Below are 23425 nucleotides of genomic sequence, written 5' to 3' on the forward strand. Positions count from 1 at the left end.
CTTAGCCATTTTTTAAGTGTACAATTCAGGGCATGAAGCACATTCAGAATGTTGTACAAGCATCACCACTATCCATTTCTAGAACTGTTTTTTTTGTTGTTGTTGTTGTTTGCTTTTGATATGGAGTCTCACTTTGTCACCCAGGCTGGAGTGCAGTGGCTCGATCTCAGCTCACTACAACCTCCACCTCCTGGTTCAAGCGATTCTCCTGCCTCAGCCTCCCAAGTAGCTGGGATCACAGGCATATGCCTGGCTAATTCTTGTATTTTTAGTAGAAACAGGGTTTTACCATGTTGGCCAGGTTGGTCTTGAGCTCTTGACCTTAGATGATCCTCCCACCTCTGCCTTCCAAAGTGCTGGGATTACAGGTGTGTGCCTCCATTCCCAGCTCATTTCCAGAACTCTTTCATCCATCTTAATAGAGACTCTTCACTGGTTAAACAATAGCTTCCCATTCCTGCCTACCCCTAGCCCTTCCAGTCTACTTTTGGTCTCTACAAATATGCCTATTGTGGGTACCTCTTCTCAGTAGAATCGTGCTATATTTGTTCTTTTGTGTTTGACATATTTCACTTAGCATGTTTTCAAGCTTCATCTGTGTTATAGCATGCATCAGAACTCCATTCCCTTTTATGGCTGAATAATATTCCCAAGTATTATTATTATTATTATTGTTATTTTGAGACAGGGTCTCACTCTGTTGTCCAGGCTGGAATGCAGTGGTGTGATCTCAGCTTACTGCAACTTCTGTCACTGGGATTCAGGTGATTCTCCTGCCTCAGCCTCCTGAGTAGCTGGGATTATAGGTGAACATCAACATGCCCAGCTAATTCTTAGATTTTTGAAGCCCTGAGTGATATGCAGATTCTCAGACATGTGAGCTCAATTAATGTGTATACTCTTGTCCAGATATAGGCAGAGGAGAGGCTGTTATCCCCGTTTTATTGAAGAATACACAGAGGTTTGAGTAATGAGCTCAACTCACGCAAATGGTAAGTGTTGGAATTCCTGCAAGAACGAAGGCTTTCTGATTCCTAGCCCTGCCCTCCTTCTGCTATGCTCTGAGGCTTTCTCATTCCAAACAGGGTTTTGCCATATTGGCCAGGCTGGTCTCAAACTCCTGACTTCAAGCAATCCACCAGGTCCAGCCTCGCAATTATTTTTAATAGAAGAAATGACGAAAGTGTAGGCCCTGGGTTTTCCAAAGCGCTTCAACAACTGCATGGGGGAAAAACATGTGTATAATTTCATGGTGGTAATATTATTACCTCTGCTCTACAGAGAGCTGTCCCTAACCAAGTGAATGGCAGACACATCTGACAGCAAAAACTCAAGCACACACTGAGAATGATCCTGTAGTTTAAGAAGCATGTGTGTTTTGAGTTCTGAGCTGAGGAATCCAGGAGTGGCCAATTTGGAGATTCATTTCTCATCCTTGAAGGGCATCTGAATTTCTGGCTTATCCCTTGGAATGCAGGCTGTCTAGGGGATGGAGGCCCTTTGTTTTGGGTTAAATGGAGATTGCTAGGTGGAGGTTGCTAAGTGAAAACTGCTATATAAACTGCATGCTTTTTTTTCCTTCTGGAAAACTATAGACGTTTATTAGCATCGGTTGCTTCATTGTACTGTAGTAATAACCCTCCTCCAAATCTTGATCCATTCAGCTTAATGAACTAAGAAAACACTGTGGAATGATGATGGGAATGGATTTACAAAATCCCTTTGGATTTGGATTTTGTAAATCCATTCCCATCATCATTCCATACTTCTAGTTTATTAGCGTAGGTTTAATTCCTTATCTGGACTCCCCTGTTTTGCATTTTCCACACATAGTGTTTTTTAATTGTTGACCTCCTCGTTGTGCTGAGATTTACATTTCATGGGCTATACACTCCCCTCTGGTCATCTTTCCCACTTCCCACACGCCCTGCCCACCCGAGTCTCTTTCTAGGGTATTGTTACATATTACTCCTTCCCTTGGAGACTGTTTACAATGTGGATTACAGGATGATCAAACTGGTAGTGGTCTTCTGGCCCAGCCTGCCACTGCTGGACTGCTCGGTATGTGAGTCCTCAATGAACCCTGTGTCTTATTCACTGGCTCTGGGTATCTCCCTTGGCCTGGTGGACGTGATGCCAAATCTCTTGGAGTCACTAGGAGTCCAGCTTGACACCAAGTTATTTCATGGCCCCAGTATGCTTCTGATTAAATGAACTCTGCTGGAAAGAAGCTTTTTGGATTTTTTTTCTCCCCTTTTACTGTGCTGGTAATTTGGATGTGACAAATCGTGATGGATCTGTATTGTGCCAACTTAGCGAAAATTGAACTGCATTTCTCAGAACTCAGTTCCTTGCAGAGTTCCAGGTTGACGTGAGCCACAGGGACATTTTGCATAAGATTCGGAAGGTAGACGTGGGGCATCAGCCATCTTGCTTTCTGTGCTGGGGAGGCTGGAGCCTGCAGCGGGTGGTGCAGCTCAGGCACTCTGTCCCTTATCTGCTGGTTCACCTCGTTGGTTGAGGAAGCAGCCAGTCCCACAGTTCCTGGATCTGCTTTCGGTTCTCTCCACTCCTGGCTCAGAGGCATGTTAAACTGCATAACAAAGAGCACCAGATACTCCTGCAGGATTCTCTCATCATCAATGCTGGAGACTTAGAGGCAGTGAGAGATCTACATGAGTTCTGGCCTGTTTTTGTGGTTCTAGCTCAGTCTCTCAGGTTCCCCTCTGTCCTTGCGATCCTCCGCTTCATGTCCATCATCCTTTCCTGCCTGTCTGTCCCATGGATGCCAGGTTCTAGCACAAGACACAGAAACAGCGGGCCTCATGTAGACTGTGCCCCCAGCTCCCACCACTGTGCAGGGTCAAATCACTATATAAATCCCTTCGGACATGTATCTCCTGGCGGTGTTGCTTCTCTTGACTGAAATGCAGCCCTGACTGATACGCAGATTCTCAGACCTATTAGCTCAATTAATGTGTACACTCTGGTCCAGGTATAGGCAGAGGATTTACTGTTATACCCATTTTATTGCAGAATAGACAGAGGCTTGAGTAATGGTCTCCACTTACAGAAATGGTAAGTGTTGGAACTCCTGCAAGAACCAGGCCTTTCTGATTCCTAGCCCTGCTTTCCCTTTGCTATGTTCTGAGGCTCTCTCTTTCCTTGATCAGTCAACAGCCCCAAAGATAAGGCTAAGGAATCCCAACGCATCCACTTCTTCCTGCAATTCTGTGTCCTATTTTGCAATGGCCATACAGGCTGTCATTTGGAGGACAACATTGAGAAAGACCCCTGGGTCCGTGATGCCCTTGCTAGGTGGGTGGAAGAATCTGAAGGGCAGTCCGAAGGGTCTTAGCACCCATGTTGGACCCTCTACAGCCCTCTCCTTTAAGGGGGGTTGGCGCTCTGCCTGACTCCTTGCTCGCCCCTTTCTAGTTCTCCTTCTCACAGATGAGCTGCTACCTTGAGTGGCCAGATAACAAGTCACTGATCAGGCCATGATGACTAACGGGCAGAGTCACTGCTCACCGAAAGGCATGTTAGTCAGGGTCCTCCAGAGCAACAGAACCAAGAGGATGTGCGTTAAATAAATGAATAAATAAATATTTAAACATTTTCATTTTAGGGAATTGGCACACATACAAGTATGGAGGCTGGCAAGTCCAAAATCTGCAGGGGAGGCAGACAGGAGACCCAGGAAAGAATTGATGCTGCAGGTCAAAGTCTGTTGGTGGAATTCCCTTTTGCTTGGGGGAGATCAGTCTCTTCCTTAAGGTTTTCAATGGATTGGATGAGGCCCACCCACATTATGAAGGTGTATTAGGGTTCTTCATAGAAACAAAACCAATACGATGTGAGATACACACACACACACACACACACACACACACACACAGAGAGAGAGAGAGAGAGAGAGAAGGAAATAAAGAAAGAGAAAGAAAGAAGAAAGAAAAGAAGAGAAAAGAAAAGAAAGAGCCCAGCATTTACTTCCTGTATCTTGGAATCTAGCCACCATGCTGTGAGAAGGTCCAAGCAGCCTGTGGAGATGCTCCCACACAGACAGCCCTGTACTTCGTCGCCATCTCCTCCAATGCCTACCTCACCAGCCCTAAGCTAGGTGAGTTTTTACATTTAACTGTGGGTTACTCAGGATCTTAGGTTTATTAATACATCACAGAGTCATTGCCCACCCAGGGAGTTTCACAGTTTGCTTCTAGCAGGCTGGACCCAAAGTCCAAGTGCTAATATTGGAATGCCATCCCATTGGAATATTTATGGCAGTTCATATTTCTCCTGTTTCTAGCCCCTGCCTCTCACCTCTGGCCCTAGATTCATGCTCTTCGCCACATATTTCTGAGATGGGGGCATGAGGGTGATATGATGCCATAACATACCCCACCTTTGCTTCCCTTCTTTCCTATATCTTATCAGTGCGGAAATGTCTAAGGGGCATGGGGATATTTAGTATCTATGAAATAGACATGTTAGGATTTGACATTTGGGAAACATAAACACGTGTTCATAGAGGGATGGAGAGTCATTATCACCTACTCAGAACCCCCAGACCAGCACTTAACCGGTACAATTTCCAGATATTCAGGAATTCCTGCTCTCTGAATTCACATTTCCTAAAAGACAAAGACTCGTGTGACTTATTGAGAGAGTGCTCACCGGAGAAATTTGTGTAGAAAGAAGAGAAGCAAGAAAGCCTGGGAATAAATTAAGTAAGAAAGGGAAATCTACCTTCAACCTGATGCCATGGAGAGATCTAGAGTCTAAATTGCACCCCAGAGTTTTTTGTGCTTTGAGGCAAGAGAACAGAGCTCTTGCACCTCCATACCAGTCAGCCACTGGCTCTAGCCACCTGATGAGGGTGACACCATGCATCTAGGCTCACAAATTTCAACCTTTAAGCCACCCTCTTTTCAAGGTCCCTCCTGTTTCCAATAGACCTGATTGTCCTCTGCTCTGTGAGAAGCCTCAACATTCTGAATTTCCTAAAAGGACTTTAGATCTTCAATTCAGAGACCTCGCGTGGAGGAAGTGACCTTCTAGATCATGAATTGTAGACCACTGAGTCTATATTACTTAAAGTGATCTTTTGGTTTCAAGTGTGAAGACCAGTTATCTGAAAGTTTGGAATTAAGTAAAAAGATAGCTGTGTCGCCTCAAAATTAAATTAGAAAACTGTCTGCCTAAGGGTTATCTGATTCTCTAGAGGATGTAATGTTAACTTTATTATTGATTAGGGCTCAGATTCTATAACATTGTAGAAAATTAAGGTTGCAAATGATTTTTGTCCTATAGGGGTGCAACTGATTTCTGTCCAGTAGAGAAGATAACCTCAAAGATTATTGACATATTATTATCCCAGAACGGAGACCAGCAAACTTTTTCAGTAAGAAGACAGATAATGTATATTTTAGGCTTTATGGGCCATACAGGCTCTGTTGCTGTCAACTCTGCCATTGCAATGTGAAAGCAGCCACAGAAAACACAGAAATGAATGAGTGTAGAGATATTCCAATAAGACTATTTATGAACATTGGAACTGATATTTCATATTACTTTTCTTTTTCTTTCTTTTTTGAGATAACAAAGTCTCACTTTGTCACCCAGACTGGAGTGCAGTGGCACAATCATAACTCACTGCAACTTCTATGTCCTTGTTGAATGCTCAAGCTATCCTCCCACCTCAGCCTCCAAGTAGCTGGAACTACAGGGCTACCCCACCATGCTGGCTAATTTTTGTTTTGTTTTTTGTAGAGACAAAACAGAAAGGTTTTTGGTATGTTACCCAGGCTGGTCTTGAACTCCTGGGCTCAAGTAATCCCCCTGTCTCGGCCTCCCCAAGTGCTGGGATTACAGGTATAACCACCACACCTGGCCTCATATTACTTCCCTGTGCTGCAAAAACATTGTTTTTTGTTAACTGTTCAAAAAAAATTCTTAGTTCATGGGCCATACAAAAACAGACAATGGATTAAATTTGACCAAGGGACCACAGTTGGCTGATTTCTGGCCTAAAGGTTTTATTGTTCTATAGATGACTAACTCGCTTTGTATTTAGCTTAGACATTTATTTCATCATTCTTGGTCCCACTAAATGTATGTGCATGGGTGTGTGTATAAATTTGGTGGGGTAGGTGCATTAGTTTTCCTATCTCTGAACCAGTTTACCCTTCTGCTGTTTCCTTCATTAATGAGTTCAATAAGCCTCTGATACATGTTCACCATGTATTTGTATGACAGTTATTTTTTAACCTTCTGACAACGATACTGAGATGCATGTCACAGAAATCTTTGTGAGCCAGCTTCTCCATTCACTTCTCTCCCAAATTCCAATTCATTTGGAAAATGCAGCTTGGTCACCTCTTTTGTTCCCCTGGCTCTTACCCGTGCACCAAGTGAGGTATCAGGACATTTTCCTAAGTAAAGGCAGTTCTGTCCCCAAGAGAAATTCTGGTGCCTACCATTTTTCTCCTACCACTCGATTATTACTGTAATACATTTAATAGATTCTTAGACAAGGCACAGTGGCTCACGCCTGTAATCCCAACACTTTGGAAGGCTGAGGCGGGTAAATCACTTGAAGTCAGGAGTTCAAGACCAGCCTGGCTAACATGGTGAAACCCTGTCTCTACTAAAAAAAAATACAAAAATTAGCCAGGTGTGGTGGTGGTCACCTATAATCCCAGCTGCTTTGGAGGCTGAGGCAGGAGAATCACTAGAACCCAGGAGGCAGAGGTTGCAGCAAGCTGAGATTGTGCCACTGCACTCCAGTCTGGACAAAATGGCAAGATTCTGTCTCAAAAAAAAAAAAAAAAAATCCTGGACTCCTAAAAAAATTTTTTTTTAGGACTAGGAGTGGTGGCTGATGCCTGTAATCCTGGCATACAGGATTTAAGAGGCAAAGGCAGGAGGATCACTTGAGACCAAGAGTTCCAGACCAGCCTGGGCAACACCAATACAGGAGACCCTGTCTCTACTAAAACAAACAAACAAACAACAATAAAAAAAGAAATGGATACGGTGGTGCAAGCCTATAGTCCCAGCTACTTAGGAGACTGAGGTTGGAGGACTGCTTGAGCCCAGGAGGTTGAGGTTGCAGTGAGCTATGATCACACCACTGCACTCCAGCCTGGGTGACAGAGTAAGATCCTGTCTCAACTAAAAGCAAACCAACAAAACCCCAAAACTTTTTTTTAGGAGTCCAAGAATCAGGAGAATGCTGGTACATCCCCTCCAAAGTAAAAGACAAATTATTATGTCTTGTGATCTTATTGGGATAAAGCGAAAAGTATAGCTGTATTCCAGTAAGACTTTATTTATAGACATTGAAAATGGCATACTATTTTCTTTTCTTTCTTTCCTTCTTTCTTTTCTTTCATTCCTTCTTTCTTTTTTGAGACAAAAACATCTCGCTTGTCACCCAGGCTGAAGTGCAGTGGCACCATCACAACTTATTGTGGCTTCCATCTTCTTGTCCAGGGCTCCAGATATCCTCCCACCTCAGTCTTCAAGTAGCTGGGACTACAGAGCCATGCCTCCATGCTCTGCTAATTTTCAGATAGATAGATAGATAGATAGATAGATAGATAGGGTTTGGGCAAAGAAAGACACACAATGACTGGCAGGTCTCTTCAGGTGCTGGAGGCAACAAATTCTACACCTAGGGATGCTGGTCCAGCACATCTTCCAGGAAGCATGAGGGGCTGTCACCTTCAAGCAGAGCCCAGAGCAGGAAAGGACTTTCCTAGCAGGACCAGGTTGTAGTGCAATCTTTTTTGTGAGGGCACAGGCCAATGGCCGGGGCTGGGAGTGGGCTGTCCCTCATGGATGAAAGGTAATGAGTTAATAACACTGGTGGTGGATGAGGCACACAAAGCTTGCCAAGGAGGTGCCAGCTCACATCAAGCTGCCAAGGCCTATGTGGAAGAGAGTGGGGCATATGGAGTCTCTGAGGGCTCCTGCAGGGCTTCTCCCAATCTCTTCCTGGCATCCATGCTTACGGCACAGCTGGGGACTCGCCCCCTGTGGATCTATCGTGTCATTAGTGCAGACCAATGCACCCCAGAAGGCTTGGTTTTGACAGGCCAGTGTGACTGGTGGATTCTTTCTATTGTAAAGCAAACAGCATTGACTCCAGTGGGTGTGGGGCAAAGTATAGGTTTCTGCGGAGGGGGAGTTCACTGAATGTCTGGTTGTTATGTGGTTCTAGAGGGGTGGGGCAGGTGTTAATTAAATGGTCCCTAGGCTGTGGGAGGTGGGCATTTCCCAGCCTTGGAGCAAGTAGGAAAACTGGCACCCTCCCCCTACCACTTCCAGAAAATGGCCAAGAACGTCATGGGAAAAAATGTTCATCCTCAGTAGCAATCAAAGAATCGTCAATTAAAACCAGAGCCAGCAATGAATGTTATTATTTTTGTCATCGTTGCCTAGATTACGGTGTACATTGGCATTGCATCTTGAGAGCGTTTAGCAATAATTATGCTAGACATGTCAGTGTTTTGTCCCAATGCACTACAGCTGGTTCTGGGTTTGTGGCCAACTCAAACCTAGCCCTAAAGGTTATAAGAGAGATTTGGGTTGAAATATGTTACATTTCAAAAATAGCTCTGTATTTTTATCTAAACAAATAATACGTGAATACATGATCATTGTAAAACAAAAACAAAAACAAAAACAAATCAAGCATTACAGACAAAACTAAGATTCTACCCTTGGGGCCATCTCCCCCAGTAACTGAAATCCTCTCTGTTATCAGTTTCATGTGTATCTTTCCAGGCCTTTTAATCTATATTAACAGATTTATATGTTTATAGAAATATAGGGTGTAATTCTGTGGGGAGTTTATTAAAATAAATGACATAATGTTCCCTAATATAGTAGGACTATGATACAAGTGTGATGCCCTGTGAAGGAAAGAGGGCAGAGTCGTCCTAGATCATCCTGCAGTCTAAGGCAAGTTCACAGGGGCCACTGGGGCCTCCTTCAGCCAAGTTCACCACCAAAGGATTCTGTGTCTGCCAGGAATATGCCTGCCTTAGTATTCCACGCCACTCAGTGATTACCTGGGAATGCAAACGAAGTGAAGCATTTCAAACACAAAAGCTGGAGCCCTCAGTCAATCATGCCCCTGGTGGTAGGAGGTCTGCAAGGCGCATTCTCATGTCCATCGCAATGTGCCTGGCCAGAAAACAGCCCACTACTGTGGTCAGTAGTGGTTAACTCTGGTTGGTGGGATTGTAGAAAACACACACACACACACACACACACACACACACACACACACAGCCCTCCCTTGTTTTGTAGTCCACGTGCATTTTTAAAAATCAGCTTTATTGAAGTATAATTTTATATTTTAAAAACTGCAAGCATTTAAGGTATACAATTTGATGAGTTTGGACACATACACACACCCGTGATGTCATTACCACAATCAAGGTGATAAACATATTCATCACCTCCAAAAGCCACCTGCATTATTTTTATAATAAAAAGTAATTCTATTTTTAAAATGTGCATACATTTTGAACTACCAATGCTACTTCTAGGAATATATCCCCAAGAATATAATTGAACATGTATACAGAGATGCCTATCACTGTGTTATTTGTAACTGAAAAATTAGATGCAACCTAAACAGCTAACAATACAAGAATAAATACTTTGTTGCATCCACACAATGTGGTCTTATGCTTTATTTACAATGATTGTAGAGGTGACATGTATCTATAGTCATGAGCATCTGCCTATTCATCTGTCTGTCTGTCTCTCTATCTTCCCTAAAGAAGAGACTATCTATTATCTATCTATATATGACTATCCACAGACTATCATATAGATATGATAGACAGACAGATGCAAGACTACCATATCATACAATTATCTACCTATCATCTATCTCTAACAATATCTGTCATCTTCATTTGTTCATCCATCATTTATCTATCATTTATTATTAATCCATCACCTATCATCTATTTTCTCTCTTCTCCCCTTCCTCCTCCCCCTCCTCCTTTCCCCTCTCCTCTATCTTCCTCCCCTCCTCTTCCCCCCACACCTCCTCCTACCTTTCCCTTCTACTCCTTCTCTTGTCCTTCCTCTCCCTTCTTCTTCCTCCTCCTCCTCCTCCTCCTCCTTCTCCTCCTCTTCTCCTCCCTCCCTCTCTCTCTCTCTCTCTCTCTCTCTCTCTCTCTCTCTCTCTGTCTGGGGTTGTTCTCAGGCTTGGTTGCCTGGCTTCCCTGCCCCCACCAGGGAAACGCTGTGAGTCCTGTGGGCTGTCAGAAACACATGATGCAAGTGTGATGCCCTGGGAAGGAGTAAGTGTGGAGATGTCCTAGATCAGAGACACACACAGCACCCAGATATGACAGAAGACAAAAATGCCTGACATAGATGCAGCATATATTACCCTGAATCAAGAAAACCTGAATCTTCTTGAGGATCTTCTGTTTAAGGAGGCAGGGAGGTGTGTAACATGGTTTAGAAAGACTTCTATCCAAAATGGAAAAATAGAGATACTTGCGATGCTCAAGGAATAAATTTTAGTTTTCTGGAAAAGTCACCTATGCAGAGCTCCCCATGTCTCAAAGCTGCCAGATAAATCACAGTCAGGGCAGGAAGGGACTATACCTCCATTTTGCAGAGGAAACCAAAACTCAGAGAGGTTAAGCCACTTCCATGAGCTCACACAGTAAGGGTCAGTGGTGGGATCTGAAACCATGTCTTTTTGATTCCGGACATGGTAACATGGAGATGTGCCACCCAGATCCCCCTTCAAGGATGGCGATGGTTTTTCCTATTCAGCTTGATGCTTCTAGACCACCTTGTATGTAAGTCCCAGTAAACGCTCTGCCTCCTTCACTGGCTCTGGCTCTGTTCTTTGGCCTTTTGAACATGGTGCCATTCCTGTTGGATTAAATAGGGGTCTGGCACGACACAAGCTCAGAACTCAGAGTGCTGAACGTCAAAGGCAGTTAGCCTTCCAACTGAGATGCTTTGTAACGCCAGGCCAAGACCCTGGCTGGCACCCCTGATACGTGGTGAAGAAGAGGCACTCTGGCTATCCTCAAGATTTGCAATGAGACTCGGAGCTGCCCAGCAGAGCCCAGCATAGGTCAGCCAAATCCCAGCTGAGCCACAGACGCATGTGTTACTATAAACATTGGTTGTTTTAAGCCACTGAGTTTTGGGATGGCTTGTTCCACGGCACTTTTGTATCATTTGCCAACCAATACAGTAAGAATAATACCTAACTTACATAGCTGTACGTGCAGGCATTGTTCAAAGCCTCCACATATATTATTTCATTGAATTCTGACCTCGGTAAGGTACATACTTACTGTCCTCATTTTACAGATGGGGCAGCTTAGGCACACAGCAGCAACTCTAAGCTCTGTGCTTCTTCTCGTGGAGCCAGGGGGAGCCACTAAAGTCCTTTCCTGAACCACCCAGGCCCATGTGTCCATCTTTTTCTTTCCAGGCTCACTTGCCACTGCCTTTTCACCCTCTCTGCTTTGGGAAATTACAAGAAGCTTCCTAACTTGGGGTCTCAGTAGGCATGATAGTCTGTTCATGGATGCCCCTAAAAGGGATCAGAATATGATATCCCAAAATATGCCACTTTGGCATCAGGATTGTTTTGAGTTAAAGACAATTAAGAAATGCCAGGCAATCCTCCCACCTCAGCCTCCAGGCGCAGTGACTCACACCTGCAATCCCAGCACTTTGGGAGGCCGAGGCAAGAGAATCGCTTGAGGCTGGAAGTTTGAGAACAACCTGAGTGGCATAGTGAGACTTTATCTCTACAAAAAACAAAAAGAAACAGAAAAATAGCAGACAAAAGAAGAGCTCTCTGTCCTCCCCTATTGCTGTCACAACGAGCATCTGCCTGTCCACCAGTTGTCAATGGTGATTGACAACTATCTGGGACCAGTGGTGCAGGGGTAAGAAGAATTTACCAAGACAGTTGTAGGTTAAAAAAAAAAAGGCAGATTTATTAGAGAAAACTATGAAAGTATGTTGCAAGGTTGCAACGGGCAGCACAGCAGAGAAGCGGCTGTCAGCAAGGAAACAAAGGGTTGCTGGGATGTTATGGAATGGTACTTATGCTGAAGAGTGCTGCATGCAGCACTGATAACGCCAAGGTTGCAGTGAGCTAACTTGCAGGGATCTGGTGGGTGCTGGGTACAGAAGGATTGTGAGCTTTTTGTGCAGGAGGGCTCTTGAGTCCTGGACCATGAAGAAAGGCAGACTTATAGCTAATCTGCTCTCTCTTTTTGCTTTCCCTTGGTCCTACCAGCCTGACTAGTTTTCCCTAATTAGGACCCCACATCTGCCTACACACAGAGCATAACTTTCTCTTTGTAAATGTAACATAAATTTCCATTTGTAAGCAAGATCCCCTCTCCTGTACTAGGAAGAAGTGAATGACCCTGGAGATCACTTGAGTCTACGTAACAAACCTTACTAAACAATCTTTATCTACCATCCATTTCCTAGTCACCTTCCCACAATTTTCCACCACTAGAAAGCCAACCCCCTTTTCCTTTTTCTAATCACTTCTCCACAATTTATCCCCCTTTGTTAAAATGGTAGATAAGCCCCCAAGTCTACCCACCTCTTTGGGTTATCAATTATTTTCTATGAAGTCCCTCTGCATGTAAAAACATCTACAAAACTTCTATGCCTTTTCTTCTGTTAATTTGTCTTTTGATAGTTTGATTCACAGGCCTCCAGAAAGGATAATAAAAGGATAGAGGAAAAGTTTTCCTCCTTACACTCCTAAATTCTCAGGATGCATAAAGCATTCTTTTGGTTTTTTGCTTGTTTGCTTGTTTTTTCAATGAGACAGGATCTCACTCTGTCACCCAGGCTAATGCAGCGGCATGATCGCAGCTCACTACAGCCTGGACCTCCGGGGCTAGAGGAATCCTCCCAGCCTCAGCCCCCGAGTAGCTGGGACTACCGGTGTATGCCACCACACCTGGCTATTACTATTATTATTATTATTATTATAGAGGTGGGGTCTCACTATGTTGCTTAGACTGATCTTGTACTCCTGGGCTTGAGTGATCCTCCTACGCTGGCCTCCCAAAGTGTTGGGATTACAGGCGTGAGCCACCGTGCCTGAGTGCATGAAGCGTTCTTGAGAAGTCTCTGATTCAGTTCCTCTCCAGTGTAGTACTGGGAAGGGCAGAATTTTTAAGAACATAGCCAGTATTCTGCTGCGGAGTGAAAAGCCAGTGTACCTTTCTTAAGGGCACTCCCATCTCTACAAGCAGTTTCTTAAAGTTCTGCTCATTTGATATTGGAGATGGAGAGAAAGCATCCCCTCCTACTTCCATAGAAAGAAAAGACAAAAACCCCTTTCACTGTGGATGCTATGTTCCCTACAAGGCCAAGGATCTCAGTCTTTGTCTTCCCCTACTCATGTGGTTGACTGGAGTAAGGCCAGGTCTGCAAACCATTATGTAAGCTCTAAGGGTAGCTGAATGGTCCCATGTGTTCATTGCTCTCTTCAGAACCAGAGGTAATTAGAACCTGTTGTTTTCAATTGGAGTCCCAAGGACCACTTCTGAAGCCATAGCAAAGTCCCATTTTAACATCCTTTTCAGAAGAATATTCCTGCAAAAATCTGAGAAACCGCACAATTTACCAAATGCCAATTTTTTTTTGGCATATTTTAATCTCTCTGTGTTTCCTTGTTGGTGCTGAAGGGCCTGATTTTTAGGTCCCCTCCCCCCAAACTCAATCCATACCAAAGCAGAAACAAGGCCCAGAGAATTGGAAATGGAACTGAGGTCTCCTGCCTCTCTGTTCAATGTTCTCTCTACTAATAAATATCTGTTGTTCTTCCTGCCTGGCATGCATTCTTTCTTCTGGTAACATTTAAAAAATTGAGATAAAATTCGTATAATGGGCCAGGCATAGTGGCTCATGCCTGTAGTCCTGGCACTTCGGGAGGCTGAGGCGGGCAGATTACTTGCGCTCAGGAGTTCGACACCAGCTTGGGCAACATGCAGAAACCCTGTGTCTACAAAAAAATAAAAAGGCAAAAACATAGCTGGGAGAAGTGGTACACTTTTGTAGCCCCAGCTACTCGGGAGGTAAGGCAGGAGGATCACTTCAGCTTGAGAGCTCAAGGCTGCAGTGAGAAGTGATTGCATCACTGCACCCTAGACCGGGCAACACAGTGAGACCCTGTCTCCAAAAAATAAAAATAAAAAATTCATATAATGTAAAATTTATTAACTACTATTGAAAAATGTACAATTGAGTGACTTCCTGTTCATTTATAATATTGTACAACCATTACCACTGTCTAAATGCAGAGCATTTTTGTCACCCCACAAAGAAATCCCATACCTATTAGCCCTCACTTTCTATTCCCCTTCCACATATCCTCTAGCAACCACTAATCCACTTTCTGTCTCTATAGATTTGCCTATTCTGGATACTTCCTATATATGGAATCATACAACATGTGGTCTTTTGTGATTGGTAGCATAAAGTTTTTCAGGTTCATTCAGGCTGCAGTATCTATCTTTACTTCACTCCTTTTCATGCTTGAATAATATTCCACCCTATGAATAGACCACATTTATTTAGTCATTCATCTGTTGGTGAACACTTGGGTTGTCTTCATTTTTTAAAAATCAATAATGTTGCTGTGATCTTTGGTTTTGTTTTTTGAGACAAGGTCTTTCTCTGTCACCCAGGCTGGAATGCAGTAGCACAATCATGGGTCATTGCAGCCTTGATATCCTGGGCTCAAGTGATCCTCCCATCTCAGCCTGCCAAACAGCTGGGACTACAGATGTATGTCACCATGCTTGGTTAATTTAAAACATTTTCTTATGGAGATGGAGTCTTACTATGCTGCCCAGGCTGATCTTCAACTCCTGGGCTCAACTGATCCTTCCTCCTTGGCTTCCCGAAGTGCTGGGATTACAGGCATGAACCACCATGCCCAACTGACCACTTATATTTGAATATCTGTTTCCAATTCTCTTGGGTCTAGATCTAGGAGTGGAATTGCTGGGTCAGATCTAACCCTATGTTTAACTTTTTGAGGAACTGCCAAACTTTTCCACAGCAGCTTCACTATTTTACATTCCCACCAGCAACTTATGAGTTTGGTAATATTTTTGTTTTCCTTTGAAGAACCAGCCTCATCTTAGAGTCCATGTGGTGGTGGGAACACTTAAGATATATTCTTGGCTGGGTGCAGTGGCTCACACTGTAATCCCAGCACTGTGGGCTGAGGTGGGTGGACCCTTTGAGCCCAGGAGTTCAAAACCAGCTTGGACAACATGATGAAACTTCATCTCTATTTAAAAAAAAAAAAAAAAAAGATACATGGCCAGGCAAGGTGGCTCACGTCTGTAATCCCAGCACTTTGGGAGGCCAAGGTGGGTACATCCCCTGAGGTCAGGAGTTCTAGACCAGCCTGGCCAACAAGCTGACACCCTGTCTCTCCTAAAAATATGAAAATTAGCTGGGTGTGGTGGCAAGTATCTGTAATCCCAGCTACTTGGGAGGCTGAGGCAGGAGAATCACTTGAAACTGGGAGGTGGAGGTTGCAATGAGGCAAGATCGTGCCACTTCACTCCAGCCTGAGCGACAAGAGTGGAACTCCATCAAAAAAAAAATGTTAGCCAGAGGTGGTGGCACATGCCTGTAGTGCCCTATAGTCCCAGCTACTCTGAGGACTGGAGGTGAGAGGATCACATGAGCCCAGGAGGTCGAGGCTGCAGTGAGCTCTGATTGAATCACTGCATTTCAGCCTAGACAAGAGAGTGAGATGATGTCTCAAAAAAAAAAAAAATACTGTCTTAGTAAATTTCAGGAACACAATACATTATTATTAACTATAGTTCATACTGTACATTAAGTCTCCTGAAGTTATTAATCTTATTCCTGAAAGTTTGTATCCTTTGACTAACATCCTCCCATTTTCCTCCACTCCCAGACCCTCCAATGATGTGACTCCCACCCCATTCTGTCCCAGAGATGTGCAGTTAAGCAGGGGCTAGCCACTTAGCTTATGCCAGAGTGATTGTTTCAGGGATGGGCATGTGACTTGAGCCAGCCCAGTGAGATGCAACTCTGAATCAGAACAACCCCTGGATTTCTGTTACTCGGGCCAATTAAAACAACAACAACAACAACAACAACAACACCTTTTTAAAAAAATTAATTAAGCCAATTTGAACTGGCCAAGTCACTACCCTGTATAATTTCCTGTCACTTGGCCAAGTCACCACCCTGTATAATTAAGATCTGCTTGTTTAAAATCTCTATCCAAGAGATTTATCTCCTATGTATGTTTTACATGTATTTAGTTTCAATTCTACACTGGGTACAGCTACAAGGTGATACTGGAGTTGAGCTCACACCAGTAGGACAAGACAGGATCAATGAATGGCCAGAGACGGGATTTTACAGACAAAGGGGAACTTTCGGCTGCAGGTGTTATCATTCCATGACCTCAGAGCTGTGATGAAAAGAAGCAGAGAATCTGGGTGAAAATCCATCCACCAAGATAAAAGTAACCCCACCACTCCCTTGAAGCAAAGCCCTCTCCAGTAGGCCTCGTGTCTGCACTGGCAGCTCTTTCTTGCTGATATGTGACAAGCCTGCTGTCCAGCCTTACTCTTGCATAAAGCTGATCCTGGCTTGTTGCCTTGGATGGGAGGACGAACTTCAACCAGAGGCTTGGCCCAATACTGGCTACCAGGCTCGAGGAGGGTTCCTGGTAGGGGATAATATCCTCCCACATAGAGGATAATAAGCTGTCCTCTACCTCCCTACCCTAATGAGGAAAAGAAAAGAGAGCAAAGAGGAAACGGCAATTAAGTGTCTGGGTCTGGAGTTCTGCAGATCTAGGTTTCAAACCCAGCTCCACTACTTAGCTTGCTGTATGACCTGGAACAAGTTGCTAAACTTCTCTGAGCCTCATTTTCCTCATCTGCAAAATGGGAATATTGTTTCAATTTCTTAAGATTGGTGTGAAAGTGATGATGTTCATGATGATGCTGGTGATTGCTAATACCGAATACTGAGCATGGCAGCTATTCTATGAACATGGTCTTCTTTTTTAATTCACATTAATCTGTGAGGTAAGTATCATTAGCCACATTTTGAAGACAAAGGATCTGAGGCACCAGAGGTTAAGGAATTATCTTTGGGCTGTACATTAAGGGTGAAGCAGGGGTTCACACAAGGGCAGTCAACTCCCAAGTCTATGCTTTTGCCACGTGCTATATCAACGTCACCTCCTTTAATCCTCACAGCAGTCCTGTAGGCAGGACAAATTATTAAGTCCATTTTATAGAAGAAGAAACACAGACTCAGAGAGGATAAGTAATTCTCTGCAAGGACACAGAGTTAGAAAGCAACAGGGCCAGAATTTGAATCCAGGTCTATACTCTTGTCACTACCTACACCCTCATGCCACCCCAGGTGTGGCTTGCTTCACATATTCAGGAGCATGAGCCTTGGGAAGGGGCTTGCACTTTGGTGTGTGGGTGAGCTGACACGGAAACACCAACCCTTGACTACTCTCTATATACATGTCTTTTTCCCCTTCATGCTTCTACTTATAATATCTTTTTATCTAAGCTGGAATCTACGTGCTAAAAAAGAAACCCAATTACTGTTGTTTAAAGCAAGTCCACTGTGGAGAATGGCCATGTTCCCAACACCCTAGCGACGTCAACCGCTCTCCAAGGTGCTGAACAATTTGCCAGTCTCAGGCTGTTCAGTGCTCCTCTTCAGCCAAGGCACTTCTCCGCCCTCCCCATCTGTGATGCCTCCCGGGTGTCCTTCAGAGAGCCTTGGTCTCAGGGGTACTCACCACTGCTAGGCCTGTACCACATCTGCACGCAGTCCTCTTCTTCTGGGTCCGCGTGGATGCCATCATCTGGCTGGCTGCCATCCCAATAGCTGTAGTCGTAGGATGAGCCGTCAGTCCATTCAAACTGCCCTTCCTGGGAGGGTTCCACCCAGGGAGATAAGGAAGCAAGCCAAGGAAAAGAAGATCAGGCATTTGAGACTTCTTTTTTTTTGAGATAGAGTTTTGCTCTTGTTGCCCAGGCTGGAGTGCAATGGCATGATCTCGGCTCACTATAACCTCCACCTCCTGGGTTCAAGTGATTCTCCTGCCTCAGCCTCCTGAGTAGATGGGATTACAGGTGCCCGCCACCATGCCGGGCTAATTTTTTGTATTTTTAGTAGAGATGGGGATTCACCATGTTGGTCAGGCTGGTCTTGAACTCCTGACCTCAGGTATCACCTCAATTTCTAACACCTCTGCACAGAAGTCCTCATTGAGGCTACTGCTTTCTGATACTACTGCTACCAATCTGATACTACTGCTATTATTACTACTCTTACTAGCTGCTATTTGTTGAGGGCTTATTATGTGCCAGGACAGGCACTTTACTCACTTTATCCTCACCATTCTGAAAAGCAGGCATCATCAGTCCCATTTTACAGATAAGAAAACTGAGACTCAGATTGGTCTACCCACATTCAGACAGCAAATAAAGCATGAGTGCTGGGAATCAAACCCAGGTCTTCCTGAGTCAACTACCCAAGACCCCTAACTACTACATTTTGCCAGTGGATGGAAGTCACGCTCCATCTCTTTTCTTTTTGTCTACATAGTCTGTTTTTCTTGCCTAAGGCAGAACTACTCTGTCCAATTGCAAGAAAAGTCCTCTTGGGAATTTGATTGGTGTTGCAGTAAATGTGTAAATTAACTGTGGAAAGAACTACATTTTGTAACTTGTCTAGGAACAAGAGCCATTTCTCTATTTATTTAAGTTTTTAAAAAAGATTCCCCCAAAGCACTGATGATTACAGAGCTCACGTCACATAATGGGAATAGCATGCTACTTCTGAGAGAGAGATGAGAGCTTGAGACCCCATGTCTGCCCACCGCCTAGCTCTGCAACCTGAACAAGTTACTTAACCTCTCTGAGCCCCAGTTTCCACATCTGTATGGTGGAGTTAATATGTCCCCTAGGGAACTGTTGTGAGGGCTGAAAAAAACTGAAGCATGTGAAGGACTTAATACGATGCCCGACCCACGGTGCCTAGCTCTGAAAAGAAGAAAAAAGGCATTTTCCTGTATTTATTATTATTATTATTATTATTATTATTATTGTCTTTTAATACAAGTTTCTTTAACTCTGATTTAGTGTAGTAATAATCCGATTCTAGAGTTGCTATTATAAATGGACATTTTAGTGTTTTCAAAATTGTAACTTCTGTATGTGTTCTTGCCAGAGTAAGTCTATTGATTTAAAAGATCACCAGGCATGGTGGCTCATGCGTATAATCCCAGCGCTTTGTAAGGCTGAGGTTGGAGGATCACCTGGAACCAGGAGTGGGAGAAAAGCCTGGGTAATATAGCGGGACCCTGTCTGTACCAGTAATTTTTAAAAAAACAATCCATGTGTGGTGGTCCCAGCCTGTAGTACTAGCTGCTATGGAGCCGAGGCTGGGAGCATAGCCTGAGCCCAGGAGTTCAAGGTTGTGGTGAGCTGTGATTGCACCACTGTACTCCAGCCTGAGCAACAGAGCAAGTCTCTGTCTCAATAGAAATAAATAAATAAATGTTGGGTGTGACCACACTGTTACTTCTGCTACTTTAACAGCAATTCTTATCATCCTTAAAGAGTTCTTATAGTATGCTAAGCACCACACTAAGCTCTTTACATCTATTAGCTCACTTACTTTTCTTTTCACAAGGCACTATTATTTTCATCCTCATTGTACAGACACGAAAACTGAGGCTCAGAGAGGTTTTTAAAATTTGCATAAAATCACCTACCAGCCAGTAAGTGGCAGAACAGGAGCTGGCACCAGAACCTTATTCCCTGTAGTACTCTGAACAGGGCAAGAAGCATACATGCAAAATAGAGACTCAGCATGCAGCTTGCCAAGGCAAAGTTTGAGGACAAAAATCCCCAGGTGGAGTTTGTTGTGACATTGCAGAGATCTGGTCCAAGGTACTATCTTCAGCTTTATTATACACCCACTCCTATCTCACTCTGTGCCCTAGACACAGTGGTCTTCCTTAATTAACTTCCTTGAATGTGCCATGACCTCCCCTTTCTCAGGACATTGACCCATGCTGTTTCCTCTACCTGGAATAGATTGTCTCTGGCTAATGTCTATTTATCCATTAGATACTAACTTAAGTAGCTCTTACCCAGGAAGGCTGTGGCAGTCACAGAAGTACATTGCACAGATCACCTTCAGGAGGACCAGCAGAAAGCAGAGTTGATGGACAGCTCCAGCTCTCCTGCCACCTTGGATTCACTGCCTTGTTTGTGCTAAGGGACATGCCTCTGCCTCTTTGGAGCTACCATTGCATTCACAATGAGACCATGCTTCCTCCAGGCTGTTTTCAGCCAGTGATTCAGCATGTCAGAGGTAATAGTGCTGGTGCATTCCTGCCCAGGGCAGGATTCCAGTCTTGGGCATTTTTGCTTGGGGACGCCCCATTGGGCTAGCCAAGGCTTTCTCAGCACTGTGCTGTGATGAGGCTCTCCCTACCCAGTCCTTCCTCTCCAATCTCCTTTCACATATCTTAGACCCAAGGTGTTGTTTGAAGTCCTTCCCTGCCTACTTATGCCTCCTTCCTCTTTTTCACATACAAATATTTCCCTTCCAACATCTCTTGCACATCTAATCATGTTTTAGTGTTTCTTTTTTTGACATGGAGTCTTGCTCTGTCACTCAGGCTGGAGTGCATGATGTCAGCTCACTGAAACCTCTTTGTCTCCCAGGTTTAGGCAATTCTCCAGCTCAGTCTCCTGAGTAGCTGGGATTACAGGCACGTGCCACCATGCCTGGCTAATTTTTGTATTTTTAGTAGAGACAGAATTTCACCATGCTGGCCAGGCTGGTCTCAAACTCCTGACCTCGTGATCCACCTGCCTCAGCCTCCCAAAGTGCTGAGATTATAGGTGTGAGCCACTACACCCAGCCTAGTGACTTTTTTTTTAAGAGAACCCAAGCCAAACAGGTTTTCTCTGACCATGCTATCTGTTTGCATCATCTAGTAGGACATCATTAAATGTCTTTCACAAATTGGTCATGCTGTAACTGTGGCATTTGGTGTCTGATTTCTCTGTTTGCTGTGTGCACAGCCGTGACCTGGCACAGATGTGAAAGGTTTATTAAATAAAAAAGAATCCTGGTTGGAGCTTCCAAAGGGTCCAATGGCCATCGCTTTCTCACCTGTCTGTGATCATGAAGGCCTGTCCAGACGTCAGCTGGGATACCAGGAACACAGCTGTTCACGAGATCATACACAAAGACATTCTCCTCCCAGCTGTGAATGTAAGAAACATAGTAGCTGATTCCTCACTGCCTCTTTTCATAGGATGGAGTCAAAAATTGAAAGCAATTCTTATTTACCTTCCTGGACCAAAGTAAATAGAGGACATGATCCTATTTGGCCTTCGTTTTTCATTAGGTCACCCATATGTGGCCGGTCCCACATGGGCATCTCTGGATTTGACCTATGCCAGTTCAGAGAAAGACTCAGCACTGCTATTCATCCCTAAAAACTTAAATCCATCTCAAAAACACTAGCAAATGAGGTGGATTATATTGAAGATACCATGAAAAGACAATGAAAGGAGTTTACATTGTGCTGCACACATCACATAAGTCAATGAACACTTCCACCAGTAATTTCTCCATCAAAGGCCCTCCTTACACTGGCAGTTTATAATATATCCCCCTCTCTCCTAGTCTTTTTTCACACACCATCTCCAGAATGTCTGTTTTCCTGGGAAACTCAGCTCTAGGCTTGAACTTGCATTGCCCACTTAGCAAAACTGAGCCCCTCAGTTAACAGCCCACCATCCTTAGACGTCATGGGTGTCTTGTGCGGGGATTCTTATCCTCTATTTCAAAGAGCTTATCAAATAATTCACCCAACAAAAGGAATCAGTGGAGGACCCTGCTGACAGTCCACTGCCAAAACCAACAAAGAAGTAGAGATGGATGGATAGATTGATGAACGAATGGATGGATGAGTGGATAGATAGACAAATGAATGAATAGGTTGATGGACAGGTGGATGGATGGGTGGATGAATGAATACATGGATGGATAGATGAACAGATAGACTGATAAACAGAAAGGTAGAGAAATCAACACAAAATTATTTGCATCCTATAATCAAAATGTTTCTTGAGCATTGACTTCACACCAGATACTACGCTAAGCGTTATATGTGCAGGAACTCATTTTATTCTCATAACAAACAGGCACTAGGGCAGATCCTACTGGTTGTCTATCCCATGGCCATTCCTAATCTCTAACCCCATTGCCTTCATTATGACCCAGAAAAGCCAAATTTCATTTTCCCAGCTCCCTTTGCAGCTGACATTGGCCATATGACCAAGCGTAGCCAGTTAGATTTAAGGCAACATTTATGGGGACATCTTGGGAACATTTTCCTCCATGAGGAAAGGAGGGAGGTATGTGGAGAAGGTCCAAGTTTCTAGTACTGCACTTTATCCTTAGGTTGTATCCACGTCTGGGCACAAAATACGGAGCTGCTGCAACTGAAGATGCTGAAGACCAGTGAGACAACTGCTCATCCAGGGCCCATATCAACAAGCCTGACAAAGGCAGTTTGTAAAGGTTAGAAGAATGGGCAAGGGTTGTGACAGCAAATGGACACCTGGTGGGCACACTTCACTGAAATCATTCACAGACCCAGATGACAGATCCCACTGAACAAATGATTCCCACTATTGGCTTTCACATGCCACTAAAAGGTGCACTTTAGTATGTCAATGAAGTCAACACAGAATGATAATAATCAGCCATAGACCTAATACTTCACTTCAAAACAGGGCCATGTTGGGGTACCCTTTATGTTGCAAGAAGGTGTATCTGTTCCCATCAGCTTGTTCCAAGTGACTACTCTCTGAAGGCTGCCACCTTATCTAAAATACCCACCACTGGAAGATTTCTTTTTTCTGGAGGCATCGGTAGTAAATCAAAGCACCCATGTTTATTCTCCTAAGTTTTGTGTTAGTGAAGTGGAATTGATTGGCAATCAATTCCAGATTAGAAGCACTTAAAGTTCTGGCACTCAGAATTCGTCTTAACACAGTGCTCCAGCCAGTCACATGCAGCGAGTTATTTAGCAAATACTCTTGGAGGAAAGGAAAGAGGAAGAGTGAGACAAGGCTTGCTCAGTCTCAGAAAGATGAACTGACACGGAATGTTAAAAAAAGAACTGGCCTCCTCAAGGCAGGATTGTAATTTATTGTAATTAATAAAGATAATAATAACTCCTACTGTTGGGCAGGGAGTTATCCAAGTGCTGTATAAGAACATTAGATGCATGATCACCTTTAATCCCTCACCACTT

General features: G+C 43.9%; 1 protein-coding gene across 3 annotated transcripts in view; it reads right to left on the minus strand.

Annotated features, from left to right (window-relative positions):
• Positions 1 to 10183: 10183 nt before the first annotated feature.
• The window catches only part of SYT17 (synaptotagmin 17), a 137389-nt gene continuing 124147 nt past the window's right edge, over positions 10184 to 23425 (minus strand). For all 3 annotated transcript variants that reach the window (XM_074381988.1, XM_074381987.1, XM_074381989.1), the window contains exons 9-11: positions 21268 to 21361; positions 17870 to 18002; positions 10184 to 16507 (exon numbers count right to left, since the gene is read on the minus strand). In XM_074381988.1, coding sequence (XP_074238089.1) covers positions 16428 to 16507; positions 17870 to 18002; positions 21268 to 21361 — 307 coding nt within the window. In that variant the 3' untranslated portion in view covers positions 10184 to 16427. The remainder of the gene's footprint in view (positions 16508 to 17869; positions 18003 to 21267; positions 21362 to 23425) is intronic.

This window comes from Saimiri boliviensis, chromosome 12 (assembly GCF_048565385.1).
Source record: "Saimiri boliviensis isolate mSaiBol1 chromosome 12, mSaiBol1.pri, whole genome shotgun sequence".
NCBI classification, from domain to species: Eukaryota; Metazoa; Chordata; class Mammalia; order Primates; family Cebidae; genus Saimiri; species Saimiri boliviensis.